Source organism: Amblyomma americanum, chromosome 5 (genome assembly GCF_052857255.1).
Source record: "Amblyomma americanum isolate KBUSLIRL-KWMA chromosome 5, ASM5285725v1, whole genome shotgun sequence".
Taxonomy (NCBI): Eukaryota; Metazoa; Arthropoda; class Arachnida; order Ixodida; family Ixodidae; genus Amblyomma; species Amblyomma americanum.
In genome coordinates, this window is record NC_135501.1 from 188,678,099 (window position 1) to 188,690,542 (window position 12,444).

The 12,444-nt window shown below is 44.9% G+C and overlaps 2 protein-coding genes across 3 annotated transcripts; one reads left to right on the top strand and one right to left on the bottom strand.

Moving 5' to 3' along the window:
• Positions 1–1,711: 1,711 nt before the first annotated feature.
• On the bottom strand, positions 1,712–6,135 carry LOC144133254 (gem-associated protein 5-like). Its single transcript, XM_077666174.1, has one exon. It carries the CDS (start codon positions 5,953–5,955, stop codon positions 1,786–1,788), a length of 4,170 nt encoding a protein of 1,389 aa, XP_077522300.1. The 5' UTR covers positions 5,956–6,135; the 3' UTR covers positions 1,712–1,785.
• A 218-nt stretch (positions 6,136–6,353) lies between these two features.
• LOC144133256 (coiled-coil domain-containing protein 167-like) lies at positions 6,354–10,734 on the top strand. 2 transcript variants are annotated; one of them, XM_077666177.1, is made up of 4 exons: positions 6,354–6,519; positions 6,727–6,821; positions 6,892–6,944; positions 10,535–10,734. In XM_077666177.1, exons 1-4 carry the CDS (start codon positions 6,484–6,486, stop codon positions 10,651–10,653), a joined length of 303 nt encoding a protein of 100 aa, XP_077522303.1. In that variant the 5' UTR covers positions 6,354–6,483; the 3' UTR covers positions 10,654–10,734. The 2 variants fall into 2 exon arrangements, with proteins under 2 accessions (XP_077522303.1, XP_077522304.1); XM_077666178.1 differs by having other exon boundaries at positions 6,375–6,632.
• The last annotated feature ends 1,710 nt before the right edge of the window (positions 10,735–12,444 follow it).

Sequence of the window (12,444 nt, forward strand, 5' to 3'; positions counted from 1 at the left end):
GGGACATCTTACTGTGAGGACCAGCGTTCTCCATTCCGCACCCCCATCGGACGCTCCTGTCATCACCGATTCGGTCATCTGGATCGTCCGACGTGAACTGGAGGTCCTCGCACCTGCGAAACCCCGCACCTCCACCAAAGATGTTACGTGGTCCAAGGCAAGAACGACGCAAGAACGCCCCAGGCACAGCACACAGGCAGAGAGCACAGGGCCCGCACCAAGCACAGAGCACCAAAGCCCAGAACATGCGCACCATCGAGACACTTTGTTCACTCTGTCTTCACTCACAATATCCGTTGCAATATTAATACATTAGTTTCCGTTAAATAACGAAGGATGATGTGCCAGGCAAGGCCACCTCATCATGTTTCTATAGTCAGATACAACTTACCGTATAATCTCGTGTAAGAGCTGCACGTTCAAATACACATCCGAATTTCGAAAATGTGCGGCCCTTACAAGGGTTTATGTGGTAAGTCTTCAGTAAAGTTCCACCCTCATTCAGGACTGCCGAACGGGATTCCTCCATGACAAAAAGTAGACTGCTGTAAAATATTTTCTTGTTACTTAAACAAGAAGGTAATCATGAGAAGAAATTATAAGCTCAAGAATTTTGATGCCTCTGGCTTGTTCGATAGTCAAACTTGAAAAAACCTGATTTTGTTCACTGCTGCAATTGGCCAGCGGAGTAATACGCTACTCTGTGGACCGTGGCCAGTGTTACCAATTGCTGTTTTTTTGAAGCTGTGTCCTGCTATAGTTACAGAAATCCCTTTGTATTCTCAGTGCTCCATACAACCACTATTTTCACCTTGCATCCATCAACAAAATTTTATTTCACCAACAAGCCCATGCAGTCACTGCTTTGCAGTGCACATCCTCTCTTCGACGTTCAACACCTCACACTGCGGAAGCTTGGCAGGCATACAGGTGTTCTCAATGGCAAACATCTTGGGACCTTGATCAATGGTGCAGCAAAGTACACAAGTTCTGCCTCAATTCTTGCATATTAAAGAGACTGCTAGCTTTTGGCGAGTTTCTCGGCTGCGAATGCACTTTTGTGTGTGCAAGCTGCATCTTTCTTCTGCTGTCTTTTTCCTTCCTACCGCTCCCCGTGTACAAAAAAAAGCTCTCTCACCATATACAAGATAGCAAATTAAACTCCGGCCAGCCTTTCCTTTATTTGCTATCCCTGTTAGGAATCTACATTACGCAGAGTGGTGCCCAATATTGGTTACATATCCAAACATTACAAGTTACGCCTCAATTACGAGATTCATAATACAGCAAGCCCTTCTATAAATACTTCATGTACGGCATTTTTATGCGCCAGGTTGCCACAGCAAGTTTTTATCAATGTGGCCATGCTTCATTGCGTTAATCACCAAAGCTGAAAACTGCAGATGCCCATTATTTAAAATGCAACATTTCAATGTATAATTTCCATTTACTCAAGCTTATTATATGGCAGATTCAATTGAAGTGCACTAATAGAAGGTTGAGGGGCACTAATAGGTCCGCTGCATTTTCAATACCAGAGCACATTTCAGCCACCTGGTGAATTGTAGTTTGTGATCGAACTACATCACCCGCCCAAAGCCAGGCATACCAATGTTTGATCAGAATGAAATGGATAGAAAAGCTGGGTCTCAGCCATACATAAGGCAGACTAAGTAAAAAAAAAGATGTATGCAAACATGAAAAACATGTATGATTTTCACACAACAAAAACATTTAATGTACAGACTTTTTTGCCACAACAAACAACACAGGACATATAAAATGTCACACATCCAAAACAAGCTGCACCCAGGCCTCAAGTTGAGCCTTTAGTTCTGTGCAGCTCTTGTCCTCGGTGCTTTCAAGAAGCTGCACAAGGCGCCTGAACACTTGCGTCAACGGCGGAAATGGGCAGTCAAAAGCAGCAGCTTTCATTTCTTGCAGCTGGCGCTTGCACAACTCGACTTCTTCCTCCAGCACAGATCTAGCCAATTCATCTTCGGTTGTGTTTGATTCTTCCCCAGAAGCCTTCTTTACTGATAACTCTGACCTCCAAGTGAGGAGGTTCCTCTCTGCTGAAGTAAGTTTATGGGAAAGGTGTTCCAGACAGGCAATGGTTGGGGAAAACATCAAGGAGGAAATACTCTGCACGAAGGGAACTCGTGTGCCAGCTGACTCCGACTCACAACATGCATCTAGTAGTGTCTCGCACAAATAGAGCAGTAAGACCTCTCTCCCTGGATCAGCCTGGGCCTCAGCATTGGTGCTCAGCGAGTTGAAATTAGCCCAAAGGTCACGGCTTGATGGTGGGCACTCAAAACTTGCAGCCATGGAATCAGCAGTTGCTTCTAGCCGATCAAAAAGTAGGCAGTGACCAGGGTTAATATCGATGGTCAGCTCTCCAGCAAAAGCGGAGTCTGCGACTTTCCCACGGAAGAGGAGTCGGCACAGGTTATTGAATAGTTTACGGTCATGTTGGTATGCTGCTGACAGCGCTCTTGCAAAGAAAAGCTTCCACTGATCTGGGCTGAACAATGCGACAACCAGGCAACCAGCAATATGGAACAGGACATGATCTTTCGTGTCGTGTAATAGCACTGTCTTTGAGGCATGCTTTCCATAACCAAGCATCTCGCTCAGCTCAGTGAATCCCAGAGTGCTTTTCAGAGGGCTGTAGCCATTACTTTCAAAGGCACTCACCACAGAGGATAGAAAACTGGCTGCAACATCGTCCTGACTGCTCCACAGGACTTTGGTCGTAGAGTCCTGATCTTCAGCAGCGTCCTTTTTCTGTTGACTGATCTCATTCACAGACTCCACAAGGGCTTTGTGCAGCTGAACGAAACTGAGAAATGCTCGGCTCCTTCCTTGCTCCTCGACAAAATGTGCCGTTTGTTCCCATTCATTGTGAATCAACGAACACTGCAGTGCTGCCTGGAAGCTCATTTCCATCTCTGCCAACAGCCCGTTCTTCTTTGCCACATAGGCTGCTGATCTAAGGGAATATGGATCTTTCCGGTTCATTAGTGAGGCAACGGCTTTGCTGGGATCACCTATAGCTAGGTAGCACTTTGCAGCTAGTTCGAAATTGCCAACTCCAACTGCCCTCTCGGCCCAAGAAGCATAAATCTGGTGAATTTCTGGATCGTCATCCGAGAGGTGAGCTCTAGCAATGGAGAGTGCTTCACGGTGCAAGCTATTGTCGCACAGAAGCTTCAAAGCTTCTTTCACCTTGCGGCAGGCCAAGTAGTAAAGCACAGCACGGTGGTGCTCTCCATCGCTCAACAGTTGGGCAGCATAGCGCTCGCACATTTCATACCAGAGGGCTCGAGACACTGAGGGTGCTAGGGCTACCAGGGTATCCGTAAGCCGTCGCTCTGCCGCTGCTTCTCGCAGAGCCACAGCGGTGTCCCCTTTCCATGCCATCATTTGGAATGCGTAGTCAAGATTGTGCTCCCGCTTGTGGTACCGAATCTCTGTGTCCAGCACAGAGAGTGCACCAGAAGTGGTCGTGAACATGCCAAGGTGACTGTGCTCAGGGTTGAGCTCAATGGGGCCTCCTTCCTGTTTGGCCAGTATGTCAGTCAAATACTGGACATCACCTGATCGACTCTCTTTAGGCTGGTTTTCGAACTGTGAAAAGCATGGGAAATAGGACTTCACTGTCTTCGATTTCTTTTTTAAGCCTCCTGCAGATGGCGCCTTGCCTGAAGGTTTCGCTGGCACAGCACAGGCATTCTGGGTGTTTACATTAGAAGTGTCCTTTTTGGTGCCAGCAGAGTCAGCGAAACCCTCTTCAGAAGGGAAAGATGTAGCATCAGTCTTGGCCTTATCATCAGCCTTGCCTTTGTCATCTGTCTTAGCTTTATCAGCAGATTTGGAGGCTTTTAAAGGCTTGACAGGCTGCTCGGAGAGTTTCCAACACCTGACAAAACAGTCTTCGCCTCCGCTGAAAATTATGTCAGAATCAGCAGGGCTCCAGCACACGCTGAACACTCGTCCCGAATGGCCTTGGTATGTAGCGATGAGTTGAGCTTTCTCCACATCCCAAACTTGGACTGTCTGGTCATACGCAGCAGATGCTAAGAGGCTGTCTTGAAAGGGGCTCCATGCTAAGGACACAACTTTACTGCTTTGACCTGAGAACTGCAAGGTGGGCTGAAGAATTCGGTGGACATTAGGGCTCGGGGTCTCAAGTCGGCTTAAGTCATAGGCATAGATCTTGCCATCGGTGGATGAACAAGCCAGCCAATACATCAAGTAGCTATTGGCATCAGAAAATGGTGCCTTGGAAGGGTGCCATGCAAGGCATTCCACAGGCTTCCTTTGAGCTTCAAGGACAGCAACCTTCTTGAGCAATGGGCCTCCATAGCTCTTATATAGCTCCACAAGACCATCTGCATTGGAAAGCGTCAAAATTCCTATGGATAGGTTGAAAGCAACAGATACACGTTTTGCCTTACTTGTGGTAGGGCCAAACAAAACAGTCTCAATATCGGGTGCAACCCCATCTAATTTTGGGAGCTGGTGAATTCGCACCCTGTTTGAGCCACATGAGAGCAAGCAAGACTTGAGTGTTCCTTCTTCACCGACAGTAAGCTCCGCCCAGCAAACAACATAGGTGGCCCCGGTGTGGTGGGTATGTGACACGGTGACCACACGCGTGTTAACATCTGCGACACACACTCTTCCTTCAGCGGTACCAAATGCCAGTGTATTCTCTCTTTTTGGATGCCAAGCAACAGTCAAGACCCTGTCTTTCTTACCCACTGTGAATACTTTGGCACTGTACGGGTTGGCGATGCAATCTGTTCGCCAAACTTTGATGCTGCCATCACCCACGCCCACAGCTAATGTGGCACAGGCAAAAGGTGAAAATGCAAGAGAATAGACAAACCCACCAAGGCTTGGAATGCAGTATGCGGACTTTCTGGCAGCTAAGTCCCAGAAGATAATGTTACGATCCTCTGATGCGGAAACAGCATACAGTTTTGTCCCTCCTTGAGTGCCTCCAACAAGGCAGATGTTGTACACAGCTGAGCTGTGTCCACCCGAGTCGGCATCACAGTCCAGAAATGTCCATTCTTTGGTCGCACCAGGCTCGTAAATGCACACATCTCCGGTGGCAGACGAGGAGACAATTGCTTCACCGGAACCTGGAATCCAGCAGGCAGCCGTCCACTTCTCCCTCGTGTCGAACTTTTTGTTCTTGTTGGACAACGGAGCCTTGAGTGATTTAGTAAATTTTTCTTCGGACACATTCCAGATCTTCAAGGTGCGATCAAAGGCTGTCGAACATAGGCACAGCTGCTTATGCTGTGTGCCGTCATCTTTGGGGGAGAAGTTCGTGTTCCATGACAAAGATAGAACGATTCCATTGTGCCCCTTAAGTTTATAAATCATGTTGCTCCCTCTTTTCATCAGGCCTTGAACAATGACGAAGCCGTTGTAGTACCCGATCGCTACGATGTCTGGGTCGGTTGGGTGCGATCGCAGAATTGTTATTTCTTGATCCACCGGTCTCTCCACCGGCGCGACAGAGCCCGTGACGATGTTCCACAGGAGCAGCGTGCTGCTCTTGCCAGTGAAGACTACAGACGTTGATAGAGAGCCTCTCCAGTCGGCGCAGCAGGCCGAAGATTGCGACAACGTGGTGTGCTTTACTGCGCCGTCTTTCACGTCCCACACTTGCACCTTGCCGTCGACAGACACAGTCAGCAGGGCGGGCACATCGTCCGCATCGGCGCGTTCACAGCGACAGAACATGACGGACGTCACAACCTCCGATCCCACAGCCAGGCATGCTCTCTGAACAGGCGTGCCGTGTCTGGCGTCGAGCACAACAACGGTGTTTTTGGCCGCATAGCAGTAGAACCCGGCGTCACAGCCTGCGGTAGCGAAAGGTTTGTACCAGTTCGGCGATGGAGGCAAGCAAGCCATTATGCCTGAATTCATTTCTATGGCTTCGGAGATTTGCGGAGCAGCACTATACGGAGGACTTATCACTAATACGCTGATGCCCGCTCAACCGAAAAGGCTTTAGTTCATGCACTACGACATTACTGCGTTACGAGGCATACATACTACATACATACATAGGGCGCTCGTGCAAGCCGCCATCGTTCTAAAGTCACGTGACCAACATTTGAAGACGCTAGCAAAAAAAAGATTAGTAATACAAAAGAGTCATCACAAAACTTAGTTTAGGCAATAATTCATAACTAAAAACATTGATTTGTAGAGTTTCTTGGAGGTTTGACCTTCTTTATTCGCTTTTGCGGTTCAAGCGTTCAAGCTGTCTAAACGGTACTATGCTGACAATCCAAGTCAATCCATGATCAATGTTGAAAAAAAAAAAGTAAAATTAGCAAACAAAACTGTTTTCGTTGCCTTCGTGGCGCTAGCGGGCTAGCGGCCTCGGGTTTGCGCGCCGAGTTTGAGGGATTGGGAGTAAAGTTATAAACCGTTGTTAAGTTCAGGAAAATGCCGGACAACTCCCGTGCTTCAGTGCTAAAAGAAGTGCGTTATATTTGTGCTATATGTTTCGACTTTGAGGAGCTGCAGTGAATTTTTAAACAATCATTAAGGTCAGAAAAATGCCGGACAATCCCCGTGCCTCAGTAATGAAAGAAGTACGTTATCTTCGGGTTACATGCCGTGACGAGATCAGTCGTTAGTTTGCTTTCGCGGGGAACGTGTAATGTATGAGCTGCTGTTGTTTCTCAGATCGACAGAAATGAGGCCATGGTGCAAGAGTACCTTTTCCAACTGGATCAGATAGAGTCAAAACTGAGGCGGTACACGCTTTCGGACTCGCAAAGGTAACTACATCTAGATCGTTTCGAAATTTCTTGCGAGAAACTTACCACCTTTTTTTTTTTTGGGCCACAGAAAAAAGCTCGAAGATGAGGTCAAATCCTTGAAGTTGCAGCTGGACACTTTGGGTATGCTTTGAGTGATGCTGATTGTATATATCGATGTAACCTGTCATATGTCTAGTGTCGAGCATACATGCAATAACAGCGTGTCAGTGTAAGGAAAGGGATACTTGGTTCTTCCGAACATCATGTTTCATCTTGCACCACACAGCCATCACGCCAGTGCACATTTCTTATTAGGCTTTAAACGAAGCTACAATGACAGCTTCAGCCACGTGACACTGCATAATGTTTACGCATAGTGTGCACTCAATTGTGTCGGACGATTTGCATGTGAGGAAAGTGTGTGCCAGATTGGTTCCAAAGGTTTTGTCCGGACAACAGAAGGAAACCCGTTCGTTGATTTGTCAAGAACTGCTAGCGTGTGTGGGGCTTGAGCCTTGTTTGTTTGGACAGTGTGATATCCTGTCGTGAAACGTGGGTTTTCAAGTATAATTCGGAAATTTAAAAGAAGAAAGAGCGCAGTGGCACACCAGCACCTCTCCTCACCCAAAAAGGCCTGTACATTAACACCTCTTTTTGGGCTAGTTGGTGCATACTTGAATTAGAGAAAACCTAGCGCCAAAACCATGCAAACCACAAGGACGAACAACGACGGGACACTAGCGCTAGTGTCCCATCGTTGTTCGTCCTTGTAATTTGCATGGTTTTGGCGCTAGGTTTTCTCTAATTCAGGCCTGTACAATTAAATCAAAAGTTAAAATCAATCCTCATTGCCTTCTTTGATTCAAAGGTTGTGGTCCACAAGGAGTTCGTACTTTCCAGACAAACACTGAATGGTGACTGTTATGTGGCAGTGCTTGAGCGGTTGAGGTTAAGGGTTCGAAGATAGATTGCCAATAGCTGGGTTCTCAATCACAACAATGCACTGTGTGACATGTCGTTATGTGCAAGGGACTTTCTGGCAAAGCACAACTGGCAACCACTGCCCTAGCCTCAATATTAAAAAAAGAGGGGGGGGGGGGAGACGTACCAAAAGATTGGAAATTGAGCAGGATGAGACTAATATACAAAGGTAGGGAAAACAAGAACAACATTAAATCCTACCGACTAATTACGGTTACATCAGTTATATACAGTTGCAATGGAGATGGTAAAAATCAGAATGGAATTGTCAGTTGTCACCGACTCCGCCCCTTTTTTTTGAAGAAAAAAAAAAATGCGATGAGCACATAAAGTGACGTTGCACAAAACAAAATGTACAGGTGCTCTCGACGACCCTCGTTGCAGCTCACACGTATACCAGAAAACACCTCCCCTTCACGACACACCCAACTGAAAGAAAAAGACAGAGTACCCATAAAGCACGAAACACGTACACAAACACACATTCACGCACTTGCCTTCACCTACCTCCCCTTTCCAAACCATTCGCACACACAACTCTCTAAAGCATGGAAGCATGCCGAGCATTTTGGAACATCAAATTTTTCAGAATTACTGCAAATTTGTTGAGAGTTCAGCGATGTTTATTTGTGAAGTTAGAATTGAGGATGAAGTGTCAGTTTGTGTTTAATGCCGCATTCAGAAAATGGCTTCACCATGTGCCACAGAGATAGAAGCCATCACATGTAACTCTACAGGCAACTTTAGGCCACTGTTGGTCAAATGTTTAGGGGAAACCCCCAAGGTGGAGTAGATTTGTAAAGCCGTTTTGCTGTGCTTGGGTGGATGCCAATTAGTAAGTACTCCCTTATTACAAACTTTACGCCACTATAACATTTCTACGCTCCTGCACATTTGTGCAAAGTTTTCTCGTTAAATCAGGATTTCGAGTAAAATCGTTGTTCGGGCTAGAAGTTTTATGTGAAATATGAGGTTTTAGGTGAAATATGGGGGCGTCTTCGCCCCGCCCCGATTGAAATTTATGGCAATGAACTAACGGCAAAGTAATGTGCGGTACTTTTTTTCAGTAACGGTAACGCAGTACCTTTTTTTTTGTAGGTAACGTAGGGTGGTAACGCGTTCCTTTTTTTTTTTTGCGTACCGCGTAACGTATTTAGTTACATTTTTTTGGTAACGCCTACAACACTGGGGGAGACCATTACCAATACAAGACAGTAAGATTGACCACGTGAAGATTTACAAGTGCCTAGGCGTATAGCTAAATGAAGGGAAAAAATATCTGGAAGAGCACGAAAAAGGATTCTGATGGGAAAAGGAATTTAGACATTATGAAGCATAGAGCACTATGGAACTATAATAGGTATGAGGTTGTTAGAGGTCTATGGAAAGGAATTATGGTACTAGTCTTCACATTTGGAAATGCAGTCCAGTGCATAAAATCAGAAGTGCAATCAAGCCTAGAAATCAGGCAAAGAATTTGTAGGAAGGTTAGCCTTGGGCACACATGGAAACGCTCCAAATGAGGGAGTCCAGGGGACTATGGGCTGGGCATCGCTCGAGGTTCGAGAGTCAGCAAACTGAAATATGATCAAAGACTAACTGAAACGGAGGAAACAAGTTGGGAAAAAAAGATGTGCAGGTATCTCTACATGAAAAGTATCAACACAAAATGGACAAACAGAACCCAAAAGCTAACAACGAAGTACCTAGAGGTGAGGGATGAGGCTCGGCAAAATACTAGTATGAAAACGGAGGTAAACGAGACAAAGATGTGGAAGGAAAGAATGAAGGCAAAATCGATGCTAGGTATATATAGGACATGAAAACAGGGCGTAAAGAAAGACCGTTTATTTGATAACTCGGGGCAGTTCATTGCTTTTCGAAGCTAGGACAGGAATTCCGAGATTGAAAACGTACAGGTCCAAATTTGAAGTGGATCATCACTGCCTGTGGAACTGAAATAGAGACCATAGAGCACTTGGTTCTGAGGTGCCCAGAACTTCGTCCCACCCTCCTCTAGGGAACAGTGCCAGATATAGAGAGGGCGCTGGGATTTGCTGGGGAGGATGGACGAGTGGACGAGAAAAGCATGACATTGACAAAGGGGAGGTTGGAATATTGGCAGAGGAAGTTAAGGGAGGGGGTGAATTTGGAGAGAAAAAGGTAGTCAAATTAGATGTTCTAGAAACGAAATAGGAAAAAAAATTAACAAGAGGGAAATCATAGGCTAGGTGGCACAAGCTGCCACTCGATACGAAGGGTAAAGCCATTGTCATCCATCCATCCAACCAGTCCTGGCACAGCCAGAATATTCTCTTCCCTCGAATCAGCAGAAGCCTGAAAGGACATCGTTATGGGATGGTTAATGTGGCACAGGCGGCTTCGACGCAGTGCCTGAAGAAGATTTTAATTGCGGACTTTCAAGCGGCATACCATGTACGGCAGAATTGCTGGCAATGTTGTCTCGATAAAGAAGGTTATTTTGAGGAATTTTGACTCATTTTACATATATGCAAGTAATAAATTTTTTATGAATGTAGTCCCAATACTTTGGACATATCCCGTACTTCTAGCTACCATGTGGCGAGAAAACATGAAGCATGGCTGAAACTCCTAAATGCTAGTGACATAAAGTTAATCACTTGATAGCAGTTTTAATGTTTATTTTATACCGGAGACGAGGCAGACTGAATAATGTGCCACTATGTGGATAACATGAATGATAGTGCCTTTTTTGTTTTTCTTTGCAGAGAAAGAGCTGACTGGCTTGCGGAAAGAAAACCGTAAAAGTATGGCAATAGCTGGCTGCCTATTTATACTGTTCATGATTATTTACTACTTTCTAGTCATAAAAACTGTGACTGGATAAGCTTTTGATGCTATGTGTTGGACATTCCACTCTTCCATTGTATGCTCTTAAAAAGAATAAAAACTCATGCACAACATGTTACATTCAAGCGATTGTTTCATTACCATTTCATAGAAAATGAAGAGGCTTGATGCTGCAGATCGGGCATCAGAAAAAAAAAAAAGTTTGGTATTTACACTTTATTTACAGTTATGACCGTGATAACGAACTCAAGTTGACAGGCGATAGAATAACAATTGGTGCATACCAGGGCATGCATGACTGGAATTTCAGAATACCCGCATGTCCATTGTCTTCAGCTGTCTGTGAGAGAGTTTGTCGACAAGTGCAAAACCTGATGCTTGGTCGTCATCAAGAGTGATAAGTACCTTGTGCCTGTCTCATTCTACAGCAGCAGGGCCTTGGTGCTCAAGTTTAGGAAGAGACTTGCAAACATTTCCATCTTTATTCCGCTTTTTTTTTTCATTGAATTCCATAACAGTTACAAAGTCCTATAGAAGCAAAGAGGCATGGCTTGCAAGCCACCACTGCACAGAACAAACAACCACGATGTATGTATATGTACATATAGACATTTATATATATTTATATATATCTTTTTATATATATATATATATTCAATATGAAGTATCACATGTGAAGTGTCGTTGAACCTTGGACGTGGGACTTAATGGTCGGGTGTCAAAAGCGTGGCGTAGCAGTGCTACTGTCTTTCAGGAATGAAAACCAGAATGTGCAAATCCAGAACACATGTTTGGCACACTGTGGCATTTAAACAGATAGTGCAAGCAAGTGCCAATTAGAGGCAGGTTGAGTATGCATAAAAGTCGACACAGTTGCAATGACTCCTCTAGTGCACATCTCTGATCTTGCTCTGCAGAAACGGAAAAGAGATGTTGGGAGATGAAAACTCTACAGTGAACATCATATTTACTTCATTTTGCTAGCAATGCACAGGTATATGTGCGTATGTGCACTGTCTCCTGCTGTGTGTCTGACTGGTACTAACTTGGCATATGTTGTTGAGCAAACAATAAGTACACATACTAGCCTTAGCATAAGATGTGTTTCACACTTATTCATGCAACAAAGCTCTGGATTTTGCCAACTTCAGCCCAAAGTATTCAGCTTCACATAAAACACATTACCTTTGAAAAACGAAAAGCGCCTTTCATTGGTGCCGGTATTTTTATACATTCCTTGTCCACACATCGATGAAAGAAGAGTACTACGACACAGATGAAGGACATGTTCAGAACAAGAAGGTTCTCGCTACACTCTTGAGGTGACTGCATTTGTCCTAGATACTATTTGAAAGCATCATGGACATCACTATCACAAAGTTACAGAATGATATGCTGGTTTCACAACATATGGCACGAGAGACAAATATTAACAAAGCATGCTACAGGCAACACTGAAGAAGCACGGAGGTAACTTGTGGTAGAAAGGCTTGGTAGGAAAGCGCAAAATCATTCAAGCATCCAGCTGAGTCATCAGTTCAAAAGAAGACATGTTAATCTTAGACAGGAACAGTCACCTTTTCTAAAGCTGCTCGTTTGGTGTAAGCTTAACTGCAGGCATTTTACAAGTGACCTTTTGTCAGTGTTGCAAGGTGCAAATAAAGTGCCATTTTAGCATGGCAGTTTGTGATTGGCAAAATGGTTCTTTTTTTAAAAATGAATTTTAGGTTAGAAACGCTATTTCAACTGCCACGTGGTACCCAGATGCTCTTTGATGCAGCTACACTGAGGCTACGTTAAATGTTACACCCAGAAAATTGTGACTGGT